The 25,223-nt window shown below is 47.7% G+C and overlaps 1 protein-coding gene across 22 annotated transcripts in view; it reads right to left on the minus strand.

Moving 5' to 3' along the window:
* PTPRF (protein tyrosine phosphatase, receptor type F) overlaps positions 1 to 25,223 on the minus strand; it is a 375,587-nt gene that overhangs the window by 68,204 nt on the left and 282,160 nt on the right. For all 22 annotated transcript variants that reach the window (XM_017824689.1, XM_017824682.1, XM_017824688.1 and 19 more), the window contains 5 exons: positions 22,618 to 22,728; positions 5,854 to 6,123; positions 2,507 to 3,088; positions 1,828 to 1,961; positions 659 to 803 (listed from right to left, as the gene is read on the minus strand). In XM_017824689.1, coding sequence (XP_017680178.1) covers positions 659 to 803; positions 1,828 to 1,961; positions 2,507 to 3,088; positions 5,854 to 6,123; positions 22,618 to 22,728 — 1,242 coding nt within the window. The remainder of the gene's footprint in view (positions 1 to 658; positions 804 to 1,827; positions 1,962 to 2,506; positions 3,089 to 5,853; positions 6,124 to 22,617; positions 22,729 to 25,223) is intronic.

A 25,223-nucleotide genomic window follows, 5' to 3' on the forward strand; every position in this document is an offset into this window, starting at 1 on the left:
TAACTCAGCTCCAGCTTGTTCTGGTTTCCCCCAGCACTGCAGTCCCAGAAGCAGCAGCCTCACTTGTTCACAGAGCCCCAGCAAACAGCCACTTTTCCAAACTTGACTCCCCCAGCTGCCTGACAGCCACAGGCACATCTGGCCTCAGAGGATTCCTCACCTTGCCATCAATTCTATGGACCAGGGGTGCACTCCTATGTAAGCAAGGCAGCTGGAATGGGGAGTGAAGGGGTGAAAATCCAATGGTTTGGAGACAGTCACATTTAGAGCCAAACACCCATATGCTGCCTGTCCAGACAGCTTGTCTGCATGGGAGTAAATTCATAGAGATGCACAAACCCACTCAAATCAATCTCTCCAAAGCAATTTCCCACCCTGTTTCACTCCTCCATCAGTTTTTATGAATCTACCCTTAGGGCAAGACAGCATGATCAAAGGGACACGAAGGAAGAACTTACCACTTGGGTGCACCCACTCTGCCAAAGAGCCCTGATCCAAAACCCCGGGTGGCTTTCCCCATCACACCCTTTAGCAAACTGCACGCCAGCATCCCTGCAGACCCACAGGGGCAGAGGCACTGAGATACTCTGTGCCCAGGCAATGGAAAACTGGACTGCTTTTGCCTTGTCTTCACCAGTGTTGGATGGTAGACACTTACTGGATTGGGCAGTTCTGGCTTCGATCGTGGGGGTGTAAACTCCTACCCCCAGCTCTGAGCGGGCACCCAGACGGAACTTATACAATGTGTCTGGTTTGAGACCTTCCACGGCATACGAGGAGGTTGGGTCAAACTCCACCTTTTGCTGAAAAAAAAAAAGGGAAACACAGATTATTTGGTGTAGTTGGAGAATACAGAAAAACTGGTGCCCAGCTTCCAGTGCCAAGGGAACAGGCAGCCCCATCACCCGTTCTGGCACCACAAAAAGTCACAGCCATGCTGCCAAGCCTGCTTGCAGTCCTGCAAGACTCCAAGGCATGGAGCTCCCAAGGTGGCACACCAGGACTCTGCTGAGAAGCAGAATTCTCCAACAGCCAGGCTACACTGCCTGGTGTTCAGACTGCACTTACTGGCCTGACAACTTTGTGGGAATGCTGGGTCTAGCTATACAGTTCAGGCAAGGGACACAGGACACACCGGTGTGTTTTCTCCCAACAGTGTCCTGCCTGTGAAACAGAGTAAAGCCCTTGTCCTAGGCTTTCCAGGCATCTCTAGCTGGGATCTCTAATGCACCTAAACTGAGCTGGTAAAGGATTTGTTTTGCTGACACTTCCCCTTAAGGGCACTTACTTCTGGCAGCTCTCATGGCACTATAATAGCAGCAGAAGGAGAGGACCATGGGACACTGTGACGCTGTCGTGGTACAATTCTTGCTGTGCTGCCTTGAAGCCAGCGCTACTTCTGATACATTTAGAACTGGACTTCCTTTAGGGACCTGCAGTAAATGTGGAAGGGCTCTCTCTAGACCACCTTCAATCTGCTTCTTACGTGCAACCAGTCCTGGGGCTGGAGACACATACTGGAAGCCATTTCAGACTTGCCTAGAAGTCCTACTCTTTACAGGCTCCAGCAGTAAGCATGCCTCAGGGATGCTCTCGTGGCTTTCTGGAACCTTTCCAGTCCCAAACCAGTCACTAGCTACTTTGCTGGCATCAATAAGTACTGTTGAGGTCACTTACACAGAAACCAGAGATTGCCATGCTCCTACCACACACCACTGAGGCACAAGAAACATGAAGAAACAGTCCTGTTACTGCTCAAGTAGCCACCCTTCCTAAGCTGACGAATTGTGATGCCCAGCCCCAGGTACTGCCAGGCAGGATCCTCACCTGTGTGCCATCCTCCCCTTCCCAGTACAGCAGCTCATATTTGGTGATGCGCTCCTGAGAGGCGGGCAGCCACGTCAACAGGATGCGGGTATCAGACTCTGCTTCTGCCTGGAAGTCAGCTGGCTGGGCGGGAACTGGGGAACAAACACACGTGGTTAGGGCCAGGAGAGGGGAGAGGAGTCGCATGACTTTGCAGAGTCAGCGTTTCACCCTGTAAAAGGTTTCTTTGAGAACCTCTCTTCTTCCCTCTCCCCTGTACTGTGTTCTTGGAACAACTCAGGCCACAAGCAAGCACCTCTGGGACCCAGGCAGGTGCCTGTGGGAATCGTGCTCACTTTCAGCCTCTGACTGCATCCCAGAGCCTTCCTTCCACACATGCATTCAGAATGCAGAAGGGCCAAGCAGTTACACAGGTGCCGACATCCACACGCAGGACCTTGTGTCACGTTTTTAGCCACTGTATCCCAGACAAAATCTCTGTTACTTGTACAGAGATCGATACCAACTGCCCGGGACACCTGACAGCTTAAATCTGATGGCTGTGGGGTGGGGATGCCCCACAGCCACTCTGACACGCAATCATTAGAGCACCAAGTGCAGTTGTGATGCCTGGTGCAGATCAGATGCACAGCTGAGGTGCACACACCGGGGTGGACACGGAGCCTCCCTCCATACGTACCCCCTTGCTGTGTTTTGACCTGGATGATGTCCGAGGGGGGTCCGTCGCCCACCGACGTGAAGGCCAGGACGCGGATGCTGTAGGTGGTGCCCGTGATGAGGCTGCCCACGGTGGTGAGGTGGCTGTCGTCCGTGTTGTGCTTCTGCCACATGCTCAGCGGCAGGTGCGGGTCGGTGGTGTAGTACACGCGGTACCCTCGGATCTGCCCGTTCGGCTCCTCCGGCTGCTCCCACTGGACCAGCATGGTGCTGGCACTCAGCATCCGTGCCTGGACTTTGAGGGGCGGACTTGAAGGAGCTTGTTCTCCTGTCCGGGCCTCGACCAGTTCACTGGGGGGACCCCTGCCAATGTTATTGACTGCGATGACCCGGAACTCATACTCAGAGAAGGGGCTGAGCCCACCTATGCTATAGCGGGTTGTTGCCACACCATCCACCTCCTGGAACTGACCCTCCAAGGATTTGGGCTTGTACTGGATGACATAATATGTAATGGGGTCGGAGTTGCCTGAATCCCAGGTGAGGGTCACACTGGTAGCTGTTGTTTCAGTCACTGATGGCTCTGTTGGAGGTTTTGGCAGTGCTGCAATTGGAAGGCAGAGAGGTGTGATTTAAGTAATTCAGTCAGCTCAAATCCTGCAATGTGCATGGGGATAAAAATGGAGCTGCCACCTCCCATTAACATTCTTCTTTAAAAGGCAGAAATCATTTCATACTCTAGAACATGCATTTTTATATTACCATATATTGCTTGAAGTGGTTCTTAATGGAAGGATAAACAGAGCAATCATGTTATTAGATGTGCTTGACGCACTTACCAGCAGCAGGCTAAATAAAGGTAATTCAACAGGGATGCAGGAATGTTTCTGTCATGGGGGTTCAGCTGGCAGTGGGAAGGTGCTGGCTGAGCTGGGCTGGCCCCAGAAGCCAGGTGTACAGCTGATTTACATAGGAATACAGTAAAGCAATCAGAGCACCAAAGGTAATCTAGAATTATGCTCCTGCTTCTAGAGAGACAGTATCTTAGGCCATAGGGAGTTCGTGGACAGTGCTGTTAGATGGGTTGATGGGGGAATGCTTTGTAAGTATTATAGTACATGCAGGAGAGATACAGCCAGAGAAATTACCAACTTTCATATCCACTATTTCACTGGATGGTGTGTCAAACTGCAACCAGACAATAAACTGTTATACAAGAACTCTGTGACACCGACATCTCTGAAGTGTTAATGAAAACAACAACTACTGCAAGCATTTCCAGATTTGCCATTTTACCAAAAGAACAAAGAAAGCGAATGAGTGCATGTGAGAGAGATTTGCACAGTACACAAATACTTTAAGGCAATGACTGAATTAAAGTCTACAGTAAGTTTAAACCTCCTACAAACCACTCTAAAGTCATTAGTAACTTGTAACGCAGCTGTGCTTGACAAGGAACTAGGAAAAATGCTCAACCCAAATTAAGATCCTCAAGTACTTCATTCTTTGGCAAAGTCCTCAAGTTTCTAGTTTCCACATGGTTCAGCTGAGGAAGGGAGGCTCTCTAGCAGAGGGCATGGCTGCTCCGAGGGCCAGAGAGGATGCCTTTTCCAAGCCTACTGCCACATGAATACTGAGGAAATCAGCAAGGGCTGAACTGGCACGAGAGGGAAGGGCATACAACCCACAACCAGACACCACACCACCACCCGTGGAGGACTCAGGAGGGCAAACCCATCCTGCACAATATTATGGCCTGAAGCAACACATTTCCTACAGCATCCAAGAATCCGCCAGCCTCCCTAAGGCTTTCAAGGACAGATGACACTACTCCACCCTTTCCTTTGGAGAGCCACAAGGTTGACTCTCACCAGTTTTTAGGTGTGCAGCTTCCATGTGAGGAAGGGGCAGATCTAGTACTTTCAACATGCTTAGTGCAATCAGTTCTGCGTCATCTTGCTTCTCCCATCTGCCCTACGAGTGGTCTGTGTGCCAGCAAGCACAGGAGAAGCACCACTGGGTGAAGGAGTTTGGGACAGAGCCAGTGAGATACTTGGAATGAGGGTGCCGAAAAGGCAGACAGGGAAACAAGGAGGAAGGTAAAGGGCTAAAGGAGCTGAGCAGACTTCTCCCTGCCCTGGGGCAGCAGTGGGTATCGCATCAGCCGATGAGGCAGAGTCATCCCAGGTGCAAGGAGGTAAATTCTGGGAACCATCAGTGCAATGGTGCAGTTCCCACCTCTTCCCTTCACACCCAAATCACCTCTCCATCATACCCCTTCCTTCTGTACTCTCCCGGGTATCTACTATAACCAAGGCAATCCCTGTGCTCTGTACAAAAAGAGGCTGGAAAAGGTAATGACTAGCAGGTGTTGTGAGTAAAGGGAGCAGCGTGCAGCTAAGGTTAAAAACATCCTCTGACTAGCAAAGAGAATTTGCTGCTATCTCCAGGTCAGAGAGGGCTAACACTCAATTCTGTGATTTGTTCCAGCAGGAACTCTGTGCTAAAGCTGGCCATAGTGCAGGAGGGGGCCTGCAAGAACAGACAGACTCAAAAGATGACGTATCTCTGGAAATCTGTGCTACAAATCAACTGCAAGGAGAGGAGGAAAGGGATAAATGTGGACCTGCTAGGCCCCCAGATGGGAAATGCAGGACACCTTCAGACTCCTGTTAGGGAGCTGAGTGGGCTGCCCTATGGTCAGTAATCAGCAACAGCATCCTCTCTGGGGCAAAGCTACCAGTGAAATGTTGGAAGGAAGCATCCCTTAAGGACAGCAACACACGAAAGAGAAAGGGAAAGAGCCGCAGCAGTAAGAAAAAAAGCTGACAGATTAATATGCAACAATTTTCAAATGAACACATACAGCTCCTCCCTGCAGGGGGGGAGGATGCTCATTCTGTTGAGCTCCACGGACACTTCACATTGCTGGGATTGACCTTGTCCTACTCTTAGTGCAAGAGGATGTCTCTGTGCAAACAGCCCTCTGACTGCAGACATCCACAGACCCTGCCCCAGGACAGCCCACAGTCTGCCGCTGTGCTGAGCTGATCCTGCTGATGCATGGAACAAGATAGACATTGCTGGGATAAACACAGACTCAGAGAGGTTCCCTTGTGGCTTAACAGGGACCCAGCCTGACACAAGCTTGTCTTCCGCCATGCCACTTGCAGGGAGAGGGAAAATGACCTGCAGAGCAAGTCCCGTACTGTGAGCAGCAAAAACCAAAGTTGTGGGTGGAAGGTAGAAAAGTTGCAAGGTAGAAAAGTCACAGAAGACTGCAGTCAGTTGGCTGCAGCCAAAAACACTTTGGCAAAGGGCTACAGTGTTGAAACCAAAGTAGGTGCACCACAAGGAATAATTCCTTACCTTTGACACTGATCTGGGCTGTGGCTTCGATCATGCCAAGGGAGGAGATGGCCACGCAGGTGTAGTTGGCAGACTGCATGATGTTCGTCAGCTCCAGGACGTTCCTACCGACAGGCATCTCATCTTCTTTGGTCAGCTCCTCCACACCGGCCATCCACTTCACGTAGGGCATGGGAGCACCTACTGCCACACACGTGAGGTTCACGCTCCCCCCAGGCATCACCTCGTGGTTGCTCGGAGGGATAGAGAATCGAGGAGCAACACGCCGCACTGAAACAAGGAGGACACAGCTAGTAGGGTCACAGAACCAGCAGAGAGCACTCAGTTGCACTCTGGGAGTACATGAGAGGGGTTCAACCTTCTTGCCTGTCTACCCCCCAGGGCAGATAAAACAAAGTGCAAAAGCTGTTCGCTACTTTGCCAAATTGCACACACTTTGCTCTCCTTCCTTTGCCACTGGCATCTTATTAGAAGAACTCACTAAGGGATGGCTCAATCCATTCCCTCCAAACATGGCCTTTTGAAATCATATTACTAACATGAAACATTCCTTCATTTAAATTACATCCCTCTAATTAGAGAGCATGCAAAATGCCGGTCACACACTCTCTCTGTGCAGGGCCCACTGAAGCTCTGCAAAACGGAATTACCTGTTCAATTTATTAGCTCTAGAGTAAAGCAGCCCATCCCCTAAACCTCATAGGGTTTGGGCAGGGGCAGCAGAAAGGGTTTCTTTTTTGAATTAGCACACGTGTGCTGCTAAATAAAATATAATTCCTTTCAAAATGTAACTCAGGTTCTACCTTGGCTCAGAAAAAATAGTCACCAGAGCTGCATGACATTGTCAGGGCCTGAAGAGATCACCTTGCTGGGCAGGAGAGAACTAATCCTGACAGATGTGAGATCATATACATTTTGACAGAAGAGAGCTGGGCTGGCAGAACCCTTCCCACCTTTGTGGCAGCTCTTCGGGAGATGTATTCCTCCTTATTGCATTGCACAGCTTCTCTTCATATCAATCCCTTGCTGGGTATTTCATTCAAGACTTATTTGTAAGCAACTCTCAGCTACAATAAACCTCTAAAGCTGCCTGCCATATGCATTCCCGTCAGGAAAATGACACTGAGAAATGAGGCCCCTTCTTCAGGGTTAGTGTTATGGGCCTATTTAAGCAAGGGTAGAGAAACAACTGTGCTCGGTAAATCTTTGTCTCCTCTGGGCAAGCTCATTTTAGTCTGTAGTTAAAAAAGGAAACTGCTTGAACGTGTCTCGCCCAGCAGCCCCGCTCTCCTCCAGCCTCCTCCCCCAGAACAGCGGCCCCGGGGCAGCGGCCGGGTTCACGACTGACTGGCTCCCGAGGAGCCTCTCCCTGCCAATTATGCTCTTCCATCAGTGCACCGGGCTGGCAGAGCAGCAAAACCCCCACAGCACCGAGGGCAGGTGGAAATCGGGCAGGAGCCTGAGCAGTGCCAGCTCACAACATGCCACAGGCACAGCTGGCCCCCCGGGTGAGGGGGGTCGGGGGAGCCGTGGCTCTGCTGGCCTGGCTGCTGCCACCACGGCATCTCCGCGGACAGTAAAGCTGCTGACACCCCCCTGAGCTGCAGAGGTGTCAGCTCTGCTTGCCAAGCTGACTCTCCCCAAATCAAACTTCACTAGTGCTCTCTTTGATGATTCATCCCCAAACCATCAGGCTTGCAGAAATAGACTGAACACAGAAGCCCCCACACTAGCATGCACAACAGAGCTAAGACTTTGTGATAAATTAGACAATACTGTCAACATCGTGTGTGTACTACACATCGTCTCAGTGACAAAACAGGGCTCATTAGCTCCTTACCAGGCAGGGAAGGATAACTTCCTTTGCCTTTTTTTTTTTTTTTGAATGTCTAAATCCAAAGTCTTGCTGTATGCTTCTTTTAATCAATTATTAAATCTCCAATCAATACCTACATGAGAAATCACCAGTGAGGTGTTACCTGACTGATGGGGTAGTGCTCCCCAAATGAGACAGAACTGAAAGTGTACTCAAATGCTACACAGTCATGAGAATACAGACTTAACCTGATGGACATGGCAATGGTTTAACATGATGGTGTGTATTTCCAACCAAAGCATCCCAGCACCATTTGTTAAGAGTTAGGTTTCATTTTTGAATGAAAATGCCGTTGAATTATTCCAGGCAGAAGCTGTTCCAATTCTGTCCCCATCAAAGGACCAAACCCACCCACCCACCCAAGCTGTATTAAAACAAAAAAAACCAAATCTTGAGGATAAAGCCATAGGTGTGCACAGAACACTCATGCACATGCACAAGGCAAACAGGTTGGCAGGCACCGGAGGCCACTACAAAGTCAGAGAGACAGTGGTGGAAGGGCAGGACAGGGAGAGGGAAGGTGCACAGGAACTCATGTACAGGGACACGGGAAGACAAGACACTAGAGGACACCAGGCCATGCAAGGAAGTCAGAGCCCAGCATGCAAAAACAGATTTTCACTTCCAGCCCTGTGAGACCAGAGGCAGCACAGCCCGCCACAGACTCCCCTGCACCCCACCCAGTGTCCCTGCTTTCAGGGTGCTCCTGGGGCTGTCTGAGTCCCATCAGTGCTGTGTTGCCCTTGATGTATCCTGCAGAGGCAGTGGGTGCTGGACCATCTCCCCCCAGGGATGCCAGCAGCCAACTGTCATACGCTCCCCTGTGGACAGCACAGGGAAGAGGCACTTCAGAGGCACTGGGGGCTGTCTCAGCAGCGCTCTGCAGGGCAAAGGGAAGGGCTGAGCCCCTTTGGAAGGCACTCTGCCCTGTGCCACACACAGGGGAGCGGCAGAGGTGGTTAGTGCACTCCTGTGCCTAGAGAAGGGACAGGAGAATGGCAGGGAAAACTCTCCTGTGGATCATAGTACAAGAGTGTACAAAGGCCTCACCAGCCTCGGCACAGGACGTGCCTCCTGCACACCACAGCCAGGGAGTTGTGTGGGGCCTCAGCTCTCCAGCCTGGCAACAGAGGAGTGGTCAAAGAGGCCTCTGCCGTGCATTTCTGTGACCCAGCATGGCTGAGCTGTCCTCCCCTCGTTAGCACACCGGCAGAGCTGCCGAGATGGGCTCGCTGCTCTGCACCAGAGAGCAGCAGCGCCCAAGGCACCGCAGCTGCTAAAAATGGATGCCATGTGTAGGGGTCAGCTCTCTACCGGGAGGGGGTCAGGGCAGTGCCTTTGGTAAGAGATCTGGCCCAGACGATGCCCTGGCAGGAGCACGTGCAAAGGAAGGGATGGACTCCATCGGCCTCCCATCCTCCTGGGGGATAATTGGCAGCTTCTTGTCCCAGTCAGTATGGAGGGAGAAGGGGAGGTGCTGTCAGTTAGCATTAGTGAGAGCTGGCAGAGCTCTCACAGCAGCTTGTACGGCACCATCAACACATTCCTCAGGCTCAAGCCAATGATTTAAGTCGCTTGCTTTTCTAGCCTAAGAGTCTGGTAATAATTTAAATCAGTATAACTCCTCAAAAAGCAGCATTCTCAGGATTTCTGTCCAATTTACAAGTAAAATCACATGGGCTAGCACAGTCCATGATGCTACCTTAAGTGCTCCAGAAAATTTTGTTGTTCTTCATTTACTGCAGCAATGAAATTTCCCTCTTTATTACAATTTTCTCGACATGAATTTGCATTTTTTTTTTAATCTTCTTTTTGGATAAAGATCAGAAGAAGGTGGTTTCGAGGTTTTGCAAGAACAGCACAGGGAAAATTGCTGTGAATATTAAAATGATTTCAATGGACAATAGTATAATTCAGAGGTTTAGTTAAACCAGCAGACTGTCAAAAATGAGATTCATTATCATTCATCCCAAGAATAGGCATTGTAAGGGCTCTGTGCTGCTCCACTATTCAGTACACCTCCCCGTTGAGAGCATTCCCTGGGAAGTGAAGCGAAACCCTGGACCAGTGAGCAGTGAGTGCAGTGCAACCTGAGCCCTTTCCCTGGATCTCACAGGACAGGGAGAAAAGACAGTGTGGAGACTGGTTCTCCACTCGCTGGGGGGACTGCAGGGAGGAAGGAGGAGAGCAGGCAACACAAGAGCCACAAAGGTTGAGAAATGTTAAAAATTCAGCATGCATTAACATGCACATTCCTTGCCTTGAGAGCAAAGAGCATCAATCGATTGCCTGGCTCCTTTCAGCATGGGAGTGGCTGTCTCCAAACATCTCAGGTTCCCTCTGAGGGTGACGTTACCCCCTCGGAGAACCAGGGACCCCCCCTCCCTGCTGCTGTCAGCAACAGCCCTAGGCTCTGAGCTCAGGGCTCTCAGGCTGGTGCTGTTAGTCCCTCTCATGTGCTGAGACACTGCTGGCATCCATCGAGGCCCTGCTGGAAACACAGCAGTGCCAGGAGGACTGCCCATGCTTTCAAAACCGTGCAGTGCTGCTAGGGAAGGGGAAACCAAATTGCTGTTTCCTGCTGGCTGTCCTGGCACAGTACAGCTGAGCAAACGACAACGCTCACACCCCTCCCTCTAGCTTGCAGAGATCCAGACACCTCTACTTGCCTGCTTCCATTTTTTTGGTTTCCTTCCTACCATGCCTACCTGGCACCCAACTCCAGGCGTCATCTTTCCCCTTCCTGGCACCCCATGGCAGGCTCTCGGGCACTGCCCCATGGTGATGGACAGTTGTGCCTGTGCTCTGCACACTTCTCTGCTCCTCTCTGAGGCAATCCCAGATGCTCTGGTCCTGCATTGCTGTCCTGATATCCTCTCCCCTTCGCTCCTCCTCTGCATGAGGGATGAGCAGCCTGAAGTCCTGTTTGGTCTGAAGGAGAACTAGGACTGCCTGGGCTGCTGCTCCTCCTAGTCCCAGCACAGCCAAAGCAAGTCTGGGGGGCTCTGCTCTAACCCTCCAACTGAGAAATGCAGTAGTGTGTGATGCTGGGGCACACCTTTGAGAGTATGAGACTGTCCACTTTCATTACTCCAGCCAGGCAAGCTGAGGGATCCCTAGTGCATGGTGTGTGCTCTTGCCCTTGGCACACTCCTATCCTGTCAGAACTCCCACCTTCCTCAGGAATCACCTCCTCCAAGTTGGGAAGGAGTGAATTTGGGAGCTAACCTCAAACATGATCATCGGTCTGCATGGTTTACTCATCCACAGACACCTTTCATCTCTCCCTAGTGCTATCATTTTAAGGAAGGACTTCAAATGGAAAGGCAGTTGCTGAAGTCTCACAATCTATTGACAGAATCAACAGCAGGAGAGGAAAAATGGCAACCAGAAAAAATGCATTTACAGTCTAATCTTGTGCTCAAACAATGCTGTACTATTTATGCTCCCAATGCATCCTTGAGTGCTGACATTTTATAGACAATTTCCAAAACAGGGCCTTGCCATTTTTGGATTATATTTCAGCTATAACTTTTAGGTCTAATTATTTGCGCTGACAACCACATATAAAAGAGGATATATCATTACAGTGGTGCAGCACTGGAGACACATCAGCATTCAGCATACTGACATACTAATAGCAAAGTAAGGGAGAGCAAGATTGTGGAGCTCTGCAATTTGCATTCCCCTCTCTGAAATTTCTGTGATGAAAATAACACAACATTAAGGAGGTGAATGAGAGAAAAGATCCACTGTATCAAGATAAAATAACTCGTTAATAAATAACCTTGTAGCAGTCACAGAGCAATAATTAAATGCATGTGTTAGCAGTACACACTTTTAAGTAAAGCTGGAAAAATGTAAGATGTAATTATCAGCACCAAACAAATTATAAGCATGGCAAATCCCACTGGAATATTTAGAAACTAATTTCTGGCTTCACATTAAATATTTGTGTACGTGGGTATTTTTGGTGGAGCGGGAAGGAGGGGTCGACACAAAGAATGAGAAATTCTCCACTCCTGCTAGCTTATATCCATTCTCAGCTGCCTCCCTCAGCTAAGCCATGTGGCTAAAACATTTAAGTGCCCTGTCAAAGGTTTATTCTCCAGAGGTGCCTCAGCCATCACAGCAGTGCTCCAAATTTACTGAAATCAGGGAGGCTTTGGGCCTTGGCTTTAATTTCTTCTCTTTTCTTCCTTGTTCTCATTTTTCAGCATTGTCTTGGGCTCAGGTAATTTTATCCTCTACAAAATCTATTTTTAGAGGGTAAACAACAAAAGGTCCTGTGCCTCAGTACAATCTAAATGAGAGCACGTTCCAGGGAGAGAAATGGGATCGAACTCGGTGTACTGGAACAACTGCTATGACAACTTGTTAAAACTTGTTCCAGTGATGATTATAAGATCAACTCATCCAGGTGCCTGAAAGTATGTGTCAGAGGAGCCAGGGTCTCTTTGGGAGCAGTGCTGGCCTGGAGAGCTGCTGTGAGCATCCCTCACCTCCAGTGCTGTGGAGGGACAGACCCGCATGGTGCAGGAGTCATCTATAGAAACTAACTCAGGACTTCTGCCAGAAACACCAGCTTTCCTCAGCATGAAACCATGAGTGCCTCAAGCTAGGTCTGGAGCTAGATTTAATTTAAAAGCCGGAGTCACCTTTCACTATTGTCCTTTATTCATCTCTGGCTCTCTGAGGGCAGGAAGACACAGCACGGCAAAGCACAAAGCAGGTTTTGCTGAGGGGCTACGAGCTCCTGTGCACATCACCACGGGCCTCCCTGAGCCACCTTGGGGTATGTCTGGGGCCTCTGCCAGAGCTGCCTTCTCTCCTGCCAGCAAGAGGAAGACCCAGCCCCAGGGAAGAAACCAGAGGCAGACCTCTGAGCATGGAGAATGGGTCACCGCCAGAGCGGGGACTGCCGAGGAGCAGGGAAGCTGCCTCAGCACGAGGGACTTGCATCTCAGCCAGCTGCCCCTGCTGCCTCGTGGCAAGTGAGGGCAGCATGCTGGGTTCTCCTTCAGCTGAGATCAAAAGTAAGCTTTTCGCCTCTAGAGAAAGTTAAAACTTTTAAAGTTACAGGAGGAACTGAGGAACCTGCTCTCCCTAGCAGCTTGTGAGGGGACTGGAGGTCATTCTGATCTCTGCTTCCAAAGACTGCTCTTGATCTCCAGCCAGAAAGCAGCAGCAGTTTAGAGGTATTACACTTGCACCTAGCACAGATAAAGGGTTAGAGAAGGACACCACATACAGCAGCATGCACTTCTTCCTACCCTGCCTTTGACAAAACTGCCCTGGCTGGTATTCGCATGCAAAATATATTCTGTGCATTCTCAAGCAACAAAGGCATGCAAGCAAAGTATCAACGCCATCACCAGAGTCACAGCAAACAGTAAGCAGATTTCATCAGGCACACTGTGGCTGCGCCTGGAAAGGAGCCAGAATCTGCAGGGCCCCCTCCCCTTTTGGGGATGGCTCTCCTCTCCCTACTGGAAAAGTCCCATCTGACGTGGCGTACTGTAGATGGATAAGAAGTGAAAAGGACCAACCTTCTCGCTGATCTGAGAGATGAAAGTTTGTTTTGTTTGATGGCAGAGTGCGATGAAGATGAGGAGGGAATAAAAAAAGACAAGGAAAAACACAGAGAGTAAAAACAGGCCAAGCTTCATCTGTCCGCACACCACTGAAACGACAAGACAAGACTACAGAGGTCAGCCACGGCTTCCCACCGTGCACACACACCATTCCACGGACAGAGTGCGCCGCACTCGCACCGCTCTGGCCCAGAGCAGCGCCGGCCCCTCTGCCTCCCAGACCCACTCACCACTCCTCAAGGCAGGGCAGAGGGGACCTCACGTCCCACACATACTCACATGAGGGTGCTTCAGGGACTGCCCTGCTCTGGGCCAGATGCTGAAAGCACAGACACGTTTACATGTGCAAAACACTCAGGCACACGCAGAGCGAGAGACTCCAGCCATCACACAGACTGCTCCCACACACCCACTCCAGCTACAGAGATGATGGCAAAGGCACTTTAAACCCATTTGACCACATGCTGGGAAGAGCACGTACGTAGATCTGAATTTTATAAAGTATGAAAGAAATGCTCCAAGTGGTGAATGGAAAAATCTTCTACCATGAAGAGCTGTTCCCCCTCTCCAAACAAAGAGCTAAATGCAGCAGAGAGGTATTAGGCAAGTGACAGACATGCGCAGTCTCAGCTGGGCTCAGTTTTGGGAGAGTCTTATTGGTACTGTGCTGTGAGTGAGAGATGGACAAGAAATCAGAAGGACAAAACACCCAGAGAGAATTGAGCAGGTCCCAGTTTTTGTTCCTGCGGGAGAGACAGCAGAAGGTTAGTTGCATTTTCCTCATAGACAAAGAAGATCTTATTTCTCTAGCAGGAGTGACCTCACTCCAGCTACAGATCCGTGGTGTATCAGCTGTAATCGAACCCTCACCGAGAGAATACACAAATGGATTTGATAGTTAAAGACTGCTTATGAGTCACATTTTTGATGGGGGAAGGAGAAGGCGGGGGGAGGAATTTGCTTTCCAGCAGAAACACTGCAAATTAGAGAACAGCATGTGGCATTATACAGTGCAACAGTACAGTCAGCCACATCCAGCGACCAGAGGACAGCATTTTAACCAACACTGACATGGTACAGGCAAGACAACAAGCTACCAATAACAGGTACCACAGTGGCCTACAAAGTGCAGTGGAGCTTGCTGGAGAACAGCAAAACACTTGTTTACGTTCCTTCAACTGAACTGATACCAGGGGACCTGAACCAGCCAACTCAGAGTTAAACTGGCCCATAAATGAGGGTCACATCCAGCAAGGAGCCCCACCCAGGCATTCTCAAAACAAACAGTCCCAGCTTAAGGTCCAGGTTTCCTCTGGCCTGTTTCACACAGGGGATTTACCTCTTGGTCTACAAAACATTAACATAAGGCTCATTTGATCCTGCAAGACCCTGTGATGGGAGGGAACCTTTTTATTGCTGCTCCCAAGCTAACACTTTATTTCCTAATCTAATGGAGCATATCACATCTGCATGGCCTCAGCAGACAACGAGGGGCTCCTGCCTTCTGCTCAGCTCTTCCCAACAGGGAGGATTTGTTTCCTGCCCTTGCCCAGGAAGGACAGTGGTTCTGGCAAACCAGACACGCTCGTGCACAGCTCCATTTCTGGAAAGCAGGACTAACATTGCAACAGGGCAACACAAACTCCAAGTGCTGCCAGCACAGACCAACCTGCTGCACCCACCGGGACTGTGAGACTGAAGGGTAAGAAGCTGAAGGGTCTATACTGGTGGATGATGCTGGAACAGCTACAGGAACATCTGTCTTTGCTGCTGAAGCTGCAAAGCCACCCCCTGCCCTTGGGGAGGACTGATGGACCCCAGACATACCACGGGGACTCGCTGTGGTGCCACTTGGCCTGCCCGGGGACAAGGTGAGGGGTGCTGCTGCAGCTGGGGACAGCCAGGAGCTTTTTTTGGGGGAGGAATCCAGCAGGAATTGCATGCCCATCAGTGGGCATGGATAGGAGTAGGCTTCAGCAGTGGCTTTCCCCACATGTTGACATTTCAGATTAGAGGTGGAAAAGTGAGGAGACACATATGAAACACACTAATTCAAACAGATTACTTTCTGGTTTGTCAAACAGGAACAAGTTTAGGACCTGCTATTTGTCATTAATTGCTGGATTATCTCTTAATCTCTTTTTATATTAGTGGCTCATAAGGAATAAAAACCAGTATCAGGCTATTTTGGAACAGCTGTTAAGGTGAGAGGGAACACCTGGGCAGCAAGTTCTGCTTTTTCTTTAGTTAAGGCTTAAACAGCTGTTGCTTTATCTGAGATAAACCTGATAAATGGCAAATTTAAAGTTTCATCTCCTTACAGATCCCATTCACATGCTCCCTTATCTCCAATTCCTTATCCATGTCACTCCTAAACTAGGAAGCACGGTTTATCAACAGTTTTTCTGCTTTTATACAGAACAAATGACTTTGACCAGTGACAGTAAACAACATCTGCCACCCCACCATGTAGGGACAGAGGATTTAAGACTGGAGTTACCCAGAGTATCCCCTGTGCAGAATATGACAGCTCACTAGGCACACCACCTTGTTCCCAACAAACCCGAGCTGCCTGGCAGCTAAGTTGAACATGCCTAAGTCTAAGTGCAAGACAAAGCAAGTCAAGTGAGGCTAGCAAGCTCCAGAAGGTTAAAATGGGGCTCCTTTTCAGTTCCAAGTTGAAACAGCAAAGAGCAAGGCTGTGTCAGAGATGTGTCGGATGGCTCCCGTGCTCTGTAGGCAGAAATTCCCATGCCGACTGAATTTGGCTTTTACCCTGCCACAGATGTGCTTGTCTATGCAGCACTCTAACCATAGCAGCCTGTTGCAGAAAGAATGAATTTGGACTTATGGGAGGCTCTGCCTTTGAATATTCTTGGGCATTAGCTTCCTGAAACAAGGCAGGAGGCTGTGGCCAGGACACGAATGCACAGGTCTAAGAGTTTAGATCACTAGCTCAAACAAAGGAACACATTATGAAAGCTTTTCAGAGTGGGAAGCTAATACTTTCCTGAAAGCAACAAGAAAGTTCATTATCCCAATTGGCTCTGCAATTCTGCTGGGAACTGCTAGCATCTGTCCTGTGCAAAAACCCTCTGGTGCTATGCAAGGCATAACTATAAAGGCCAGCCCAGACACTTTGGAATAAAAAAGACAGAGAGGTTAACAAAAACCCAGAGGGGGATGAACCTGTTCCTGCTTATCTCCAAAAGCACATCTTGTGTCTCAAGGACTCCACATAAATCAAATTTTATCCTTTACAGCTTTTAGTGGTATAGAGGAACAAAAGGACAGATTGTCTTTTTTACGCCAGATTACATGAGAATAAGACAACCTCCCATTATATCCGATGAACAATGTTCTCATGCCACAGTGATGAGTATATTCCATCCTAGAGAGACAGACAGGATGCTCAGGGCGCCCAACCATCCTTTCCCATTCATAGTGCACACACATGCATGCATGAATTCAATTAAGAGCAGAAAATCTCAGAGCACCAGAGATGTATTTCTTAGCCCTTTGTGCAAGTGGATATGGAAGGGGAGGGAATGGACATTTAGTTGGCACAGATATGCAGGCCTAATTGTTCCACAGACGTCTGTGCAGGTCATGTGGGAAAGAGGTTTTCAAGTCCATTTCTGTGTTGCATTATCATGCACTGAGCCACCAGTCACTCTCCTTCTATTTTCCATAAAGGTCATTTTACAAATAATCAGACTTGAGCCTCACACTGCACTTTGAACCATCAAAGGACTTTGCAAGGAATAAAACTGTTAAGCTTATTTAGTTGAGTTCTGTAAAGCACATTGAAATCTTAAGATGGAATGTGCTCGCTGAAAGACAAAGAACTACTATTTATTAAACCATGATCATTAAAATCATTATGGCACAGCAGAATGCTCACAGCAACACCGACGGTGAACACACTTCATGCCAGGAGAAAAACACGACAAAAATATTCATAGTAATATGTGAGGAGGAGAAAACTTGGCAGAAGCCTCCATGTGCTTCTCTGGCTCTGAAGCCAGGCAGCTCCAGCATGAGGACAGACACAGCCGGGGCAGCATGAGCCGTGGTTCTGAGTGAGCAGTGTCTGTCTGCTGGTGTCGCGTGCGGCACAGCTCGGGCTGTGTCATCCTGAGCCTGCTAACAACCAACAGAAGTGCCCCTGCCCAAACCACAGCTGCTCTGACCTGGGCTGCAGCAGCATGGCTACAGCTTCAGCATGGAGAAGCACCCCAGGGCAGAGGAAATGAAGTCAAAAGTACTGAAATCCCATAAAAAGGAGTGCCCTTTCTTCATCAGTGTCACTGCCCTCTGTCACGCTGCTGGGCTGCAGCATTACCTTGAGGTCAGGACTGCACAGAGCAGGGGGATCGTGGCCCTTCAGACCTGCAGACTCCTCAGCCACGTACCAGCTACTGAGGGCTACACTCTGTGGCCTCTGCTGCAGCCTGGTTTTGCTTCTTCGAGTGGTCCAGGGCAGACATCTGTCCGAAGCAGCAGTCTGGGTCATCCAGTCTGATTCAACTGCCAGTTCATGTTTCCTGTCATCCAGGCATCTCCCTCACAAGTCTCTCCAGTCTCTGCTTGCCTGTGATCGCTGCCAGGCCCTCAAGCACCGGCAATGTCTCTCTCTGGGCAAGTACTGTCACCCTCATCAACCCTGAGGACAGGCAGGTTTAACGGAGCACACTGCCAGCAGTGTGCATGTAGCTGGGTTGTAAACAAGAGGTTGTACTCCCTTGTTGTTTAGCAATTTTTCAGACATCCCCAGTTTTGGTTCCTGACTGTTCAACCACTGTCCTCAGCTTCTACTCTTCTCCTGGCAATAGCCTCAAGCTTTGACTGCTGTTGCTATTTTAGCCGTTTTAATATTATATAAGCAGAAAATGTTCTTTTTCAAGGCGTCAAGTCTTGCTGCTCCAGGCCCACGTCAGTCATTCGGAATTATTATTATTTACACAAGGTCCCTGCTGCAGTAAGTATCATATAGCCACAAGTAGCCATTTCGGTGAGCTCCCTCCACGTCTGAGCCTAAGCTAGTGCCAAGTTCCCAAGGGTAAAACTCTGCAGAAGCCAGAGAATTGCTGCTAGGAACAGAGCCACTATCCAAAATTCTTTTTGGGTGATGGCTCCTCGGTGAAATTTGGCAAATAAAACTTCGGATTCCAAGCAAGGTTCCCTGCTGCCAAGTGAAACACTAGCCTGGCCTTTCAAAAAGCAGATGAAGAAAGCACAGATTTTTGCAGTAATACCATTTCTATTTACTGCAGTCTGATTTACTAGTTTGCAATTTGGGGAAAGAGCAGACAATTCAGTTTTAAATGGTCTTTTCCTAAAAGTAGCTGTGTGGCTGCTTCTGTATAGTATGTGTAGCATTTTGGGCCAGGGAACTCACTGTGCTTGCCCCACAGGGCCATGCCCTGAAGGCCTGAAAAGCAGCACTTAAGAAGTGAAAACTGGGCAGCAGATTTCTCATTTGATGAGAAATGCAGGCAATGCTCCCGTAAGTACTGTTCTGTAGGCATTGCTCACTGTTGTAAGTAGCACTGGGGAACACACCTAGTGAACTCCACAGTGTATTAATAAGGATATTCTTCTACACAGCCTTCCTGCTCATCTGCTTCACTGAAGTAGGAAAAAAATAATGTCGTGTAGAGAAACAGAAGGGTGGAAAAACCTCTTCATACAGGGAAAGAGTCAAATAACAGTGCCACTGCTGAGGGGTGCACCACACAGGCCACCACCTTCACAGGCATTTCACAGGACAAGACTTTTGGTTGAAAATGCTCCTCTTTGTGCAGATGTCCCTGAAGCTGTAGGCAAATGAAAAATGAAATGCGTTCATTAAAAACCAACAGTGTAAGTGAATCAGTGCAATTATACTGTAGTCCCAGTGGGCATGATGAAATGACACCACCTTTTTCTTTTTTCCACACTAGGTCCATTCTGCCTTCTACTCTTAAATCAATTTCTTGAATGCCTTGAGTAAACTTCTTGGATCTTTTGCTACTAAATTAGACAGTAAACTCTCTGGATTACAGGAATCACATCTTCCATATGTTTCTATTCCCTTCCTTTCTCCCTTCAGCACCATCAAGTCCCAAATCTAATCACTGTTACAATATACTGTGGTAGATGTAACCATGGACCACAAATGGATGAGTGTTTCCTCATGGTGGTAACAACAACATCCAAACCAGCCCTGGCAAACACGCTTGTGCTCAAAGGGCAGGACAGGAATATGCCACTGTGCCCCCTTCAAAATCCCTGCCATGCCCCAGATAGCCACCTCGCCCTGGCACGCTCCCTGCTCTTGCTTTCACCCTCTTCTTGCTCCTCTGATGGTCTGGATGTTTTCTGCAACCCTCTGGCAGTGGGAGGCAGGCAGATCCCAGTGCCGAGCTCCAGCCCCATCCTGGCTCGGCAGCAGCAGCCAGATAGACCCATCAGTCCACAAGCAGAAGGCTTATGAGGGTTGCTTTCCAGCACACTTAGTAAGATGAAAATAATAGCTGCAAGGAAAATGCATTCATTTTCCTTTACAAATCCCTGGTGTGGAAATGTTTTAACTTTTAATGAAGTCCATCTGTGCAGAAGTGCTGGCTGTAAAGGATTCACAGAGACAAGACACTGGTGTAGCCTGCTCCTTCCTCCTCCTGTTTTTTCACTGATATAGAAAGCCCTGAGCAGTGCCTGGATACTCCTTCTCAGCACCCAGTCTCTTCCTTTGTTAGCGTGAAAAGTATAAAGATGCTAATGAGCCTGTGCTTTCCAACACAGCCCCCTCACAAAGGATTACCTGGGAGGCCAGGAAAGGGGAGGACATGATCAAAACCATAAATCCCAGGAGTCAAGAAACAAGCAAACATTTGAACTATTAGAAAAACAATAGGCTGTAAATGAGAGCAGGCACAAGCAGTCCCAAGAACTCCACTGCGGAAATTAGTGCTGCTGCTCCACACTCAGCCATGCTTCCCGAGGAAGTGGCTTCTTGGGTATTCACTGCAATGAGGTCAATCATTATAAAACCACCAAGCAATGGCAGTGCAGCCCACATACTTAATTTCCACTGTAATTTAGCATTAATTAATGTCCTCTCTAGCAAAGATGCAGGCACTTTATGAAGATCCTACTCCAAGTCACTGATCTGTCTAATGACAACACTGCAGGACTATCACAAGAAACCCCCCCCAGGGATTCTTTTATTCTGTATTCTAGACCTAAGAAAGAAAGATATTTTATTTTTTTTCCTTGCTTGTTAAAGAAATATTGTTCTTGGTTTGAGTAACTTTTTGAAGTCTTTAACTAATGTAGTAATAATATGACTTTTTCTTTGGTAGAACATTTGCTATCAGAAATTGTAAGCAGAAATACCATCTAAGACCTGGAAAGTACAGGAAATATCATCTGATAACAATTTACAAGGTATTGCATCTTAACTATACATCAGGACTTTATCAGGATCACACGGGTTGTAAACTCACATCGTAAAGATTATGTGCAAGAAAAAGGCTTGTTCCAAAAATTTATGTGCAAAAAAAAAATTACAGTTAACAGCCAAACATATGCCTAAGAACATGCTTTCTTTGGTGAATGTCGGGGTCCTCTCGCATGTGCAGACCATCCATGGCCCGTGCTTAGCCCAGACAGGACAGATGAAAACTTTGCTGAGCAGCAAACCAAGTGTAAAATTCAGTGCACTCCTCAGTCCTATGGGATTCATTTGCTAAACAAAGAGTGTTCATTAGTAAGAAATCGTGAAGTTGTTAAGAAGATGCTTTTCTACCTCTTGAAGCTTCTGTGCCTTTTTTCAGCCACATCTCTACAGAAAACAGAACATTGACAGTCTGAGCATGTTACAGGAAGCAAAAGCATCCCAAATACTACAGCAATGCAGCTGGGTATCCACAAAAACCTATGCAACAACAGCCAACCTGGTAACTAGAATTCTTTCAGAGTGCAAAGGGTCAATCTGGGATGAGTTTTAGTACAGCTTGCCTGAAAAATGAAATTGCAAGAATACAGGGAGTTCAAAATCATCCATAAGTACATTGTGAGAGTGAAATGAGTGATTCCATTGCATAGATATAGCTTCATCTTCTGAACATGCTTAATTGGATACTTCAGTCTTCCAAAGACTCTTATAATCCAAATTACGCTGCAAAATAGAAAAGCAGTCCCCCATAATAAGCAACAAAAACAATGCCAGAAGCCACTCCTAGAAGCAAACACACAGCCATGAGAAGACTTTTATTATTCTCATGTCCTCTTTCCATACTAACCAAAGCAATACAGCTTTAAGACTGTATTTTCTTTCTTCAAATCAGAGGAAGGAAGAAATGAATATGAGGTTTTATTATTAGACTGTTGATTTACTACATGGAAATAAAAAAAAATCTGGTACTAACTTCCTAACAAGCAATGGGTTGCACCAGCACAAGAATGTTCTTTCTCCTCTTGGGAAACCTGTAACTACATTTCCCAAGGGTTCCTGACCAGCGGCTCTGGTTCTACACAGTTCTCTATGAAGCAGCACATTTTTTTTCTTGCCAAAATTAACAGAAAGTGCCCTTGCTTCTCTCCAAGCTAATTCAAACACCTTCAACGTAGAGTAACAAAACTGTCAGGAGACCGTCCTAATATAAAACCTAGTTATTTTGGTATGTTGAAAACAGTTTTAAATTGGCAACATAGCATAACCATTAGAAAAATCACTTTATATGAACTGTGGCTAATTTCCAGCAGGTTCCCAGTGTGAGCCTTTAATACCCAGAGGCTCAGTCATTGATGCATATAAGATGGATTAGGACAACTCCAAAGAGATATTCAGTTTTTAAAGGTACACATTCCAAAGCAGAGACCTAAATATTGTCTCACTATAGCTGAGCACCTCTGGCTCAGCAGAGCATGACCAGTTTTACAGTACTCCACCAAAGGTTAGTTTATACTAAGAGGATTAAGCACCACTTGATCCCAATTAAAATAACTATGACACAAAGTTAAGGAGTTCAAGAGAGAAAGGAATTCCAATTCTGCCCGTATTTCAGCATTTTACATAATATCACATAAGCAGCAACAACAGATTTCCAAAAATGCGAGTCAAAAACAATGTGGATCAAAGACACTATTGACCGTTACTTGCTGGTTTCTGAGAAAAAGGCCCCATCACATAATCCACCAGCTGTGACTGGGGAACATACTAAGGCAGGGAACACACTCCTTCACTGAAAGCCATGGAGCCTTTTGGAAAGGAGGAGAGTGACCTCCTTGGGTGGATGCTGCTCTTACCTCGAACATAAAGGTTAGCTGGGGCAGAGTAGCGGGTTCCTGCGCTGTTGGTTGCAACACATTCGTATTTGCCTTGGTCTGACTCCTCACTGTTCTCTATTTGCAGAGCTCCTGTACACAAACAAGATGAAACAGACAATTCAGGTTACGGCAAATCTGGTAATCAAACTGACAGCCTCTGAAAAGGAAGGCCATGCCCCACGCTTTTAAGGTATCTTCCTGGATAAATATTTCATGATGTTCCCTGGACCCACAGGATACCAGCATGCAGCCAAAGGTACCCAGTCTGCTGTTAGAAACTTGTGGAATTGGTTATTGTTATTTTTCTAATGTGCAGGGAACCAGTTACTGTTGTATTTCCAACCACCCCAAGCACTTATATTCATTGCTTCAATAAAGGAAAAAAACCATACACATACGCACGTATTAATTACAGCTTTGTATGGGACTCCTGTCTAATAAAAGAACCTTTAATAAGCCTTTAATCAAAACAGCCAAGCACAAAGCACACTAACTGTAGCTGTTTGTTTCTTATCTGATCCACACAAAGCTTAGCAAGCACCCAACAAATTGCGACCTTCCTGCAGAAATTGGCGGAGTCCCATCCCTCCCACTTCACCACCCTTCCTTCCAACAGACATCCCTTTTTGAGAAAACACTGTCTTTAGTCAGCTTTCTCCATGTTAGTGATCTCTTTCTTCTTTCAGATTTCATTATACATGATATAAAAAGATTAGACACTCAGTCTGAGACAACAAAGATACACACCAATGCAATACACACAATTTGCTGCATGGCACTCTCCTGAAAGCCACCCTCCCTTTGTCCCAGCAGTGCCTGCTCCCCCAGCTTTGGTCAGGAATAGTTGCTTATCCCAGACTGCAGATTCCTCAAGTCATGATCTGATCCCATCTACAAAGTGTCAGATGCATGAGGGGCACACCTAAATAATGGCAGTAACTGTCAGAGCACACACAGTAGCAATTTACACGGGCAACCTGCACAGGACTCATGATGTGGAAGCAAGCAATGGTCTAAGGTGGTTTTCTCTCATCTGCTCAGCCTATTCCACTGGTGTCCAGCACTGCTCGGCCTGGGAGGCTGGCCTGTCATCCAACTTCTTGCCTGGCACAACTGCTCACACCTAAACTCCCTGAACCAGGCTCCATACTCGGATTAAAAGATGGAGATGCAGAGAAAGTAAGCAGCAGGATGCATATGGCAGCAATCTGGCACTGCAGGAGTGCACAGCCCCTGGCAGGCACTGAAGCGGCTGCTGCTCAGCCTGCTTCCCCCAGGCATTGTGGGAATAATTTTTTAAGTGTCCCCAAGTGCCCAGATTCTACTGGTTAGGACTGCCTGTAAGAGGGCAACTCTGCTCACAAACCATATACTGAACTAAAAAACATTAACCCCTTTGCTTGTAAGGATTTGAACTCATTTCTGCCTGCCACGGTTCAAAATGACCACTGAGAGCCGCAGTGAGAATAGCCAGGGAAATTGCCTTCTCCCTACTTGCTGGTTCAAGCTGCAGAGGTCAAACTCCGTTTTTCATATCATCAGTACAGAAGAAAAACTAATGTGAATCAACCACTGCCACCTACATTATTTAGAAGGATAAATTGAGACTGTAGCATAAGCCTATATGTCATGGGGAAAAATGAACTTCCCTGGGTTCTGCCATATAATAAAAATGATGTACAGAGCCCTCCCTATTGTTGCATTAGTGCTGGAAATGAGGCTTCAGCTAGACAGAGAAAGCTTGTTTGCAAAAGTCTTTCCACTTACTAACAAAAGGACCTGCCAGCCTGCCTAGCCACAGCGCTCTCTGGACACACACAGGCCAAAGCCTACAGAGCTCTTCTGCTTAATTCAGGGAGGACAGTGAATTTCTACACGCTGTCTGGGAAAACATCTTCAAGCAGACAGCAGCATGACAGGCAGTGGAGCAGGACGAAGCTTCCTCGCATTGACACGATACAGAGAAGCAGAGAATCTAGAAATGGAGAAGACCTATTACGTTACCTCGTGCATCCCTGGGGGGCAGGGCAGGATTGCTCCCCGTTGTAAATGTACTTGTGTTCTGTCCAATCCCATTTTAAATGTGCCAAGTGATAGGTCTTTCACCACTTCCTCAAGGAATTGATGCCACTGCCTTGTTATGCTCTCTGTCAGGAAGATTTTCCTGGAACTCACCATATATTACCCCCTTCGTAATTTCTGCTCATTACTCCTTGGGCATGCATGTGCTGCAGAGCTCATTCCAAGTGCTTGCATCAAGTCTGGCTGGGAAAAGCTACCTAATGCAAAACATACCCAAAATTAACAAAAAACCCAACTGGCTGGGCTGGGAGCAGAGCCAGCTTCAGGTGATAGGCAGGGGTGTCTGCCTAGAAAAAAGTAATATCCCTAGCTAATCCTGCCATAAACACATATCTTTTAACATGCCCCTTCTAGCCATTTAACAGATATCACTGGTATTTATACCCTTTATACTTGTGACCCTCATGTCACTTAAATGTCAGTCAAAGTATTTTTTATCTCTAGGGACCTCAACAACAGAAAGAAAAAACATGAGGATGAAGAAAATGAGGGCAGAGGGGAGT

Source organism: Lepidothrix coronata, unplaced genomic scaffold (genome assembly GCF_001604755.1).
Source record: "Lepidothrix coronata isolate B3197 unplaced genomic scaffold, Lepidothrix_coronata-1.0 Scaffold112, whole genome shotgun sequence".
In the NCBI taxonomy this organism is placed as follows: Eukaryota; Metazoa; Chordata; class Aves; order Passeriformes; family Pipridae; genus Lepidothrix; species Lepidothrix coronata.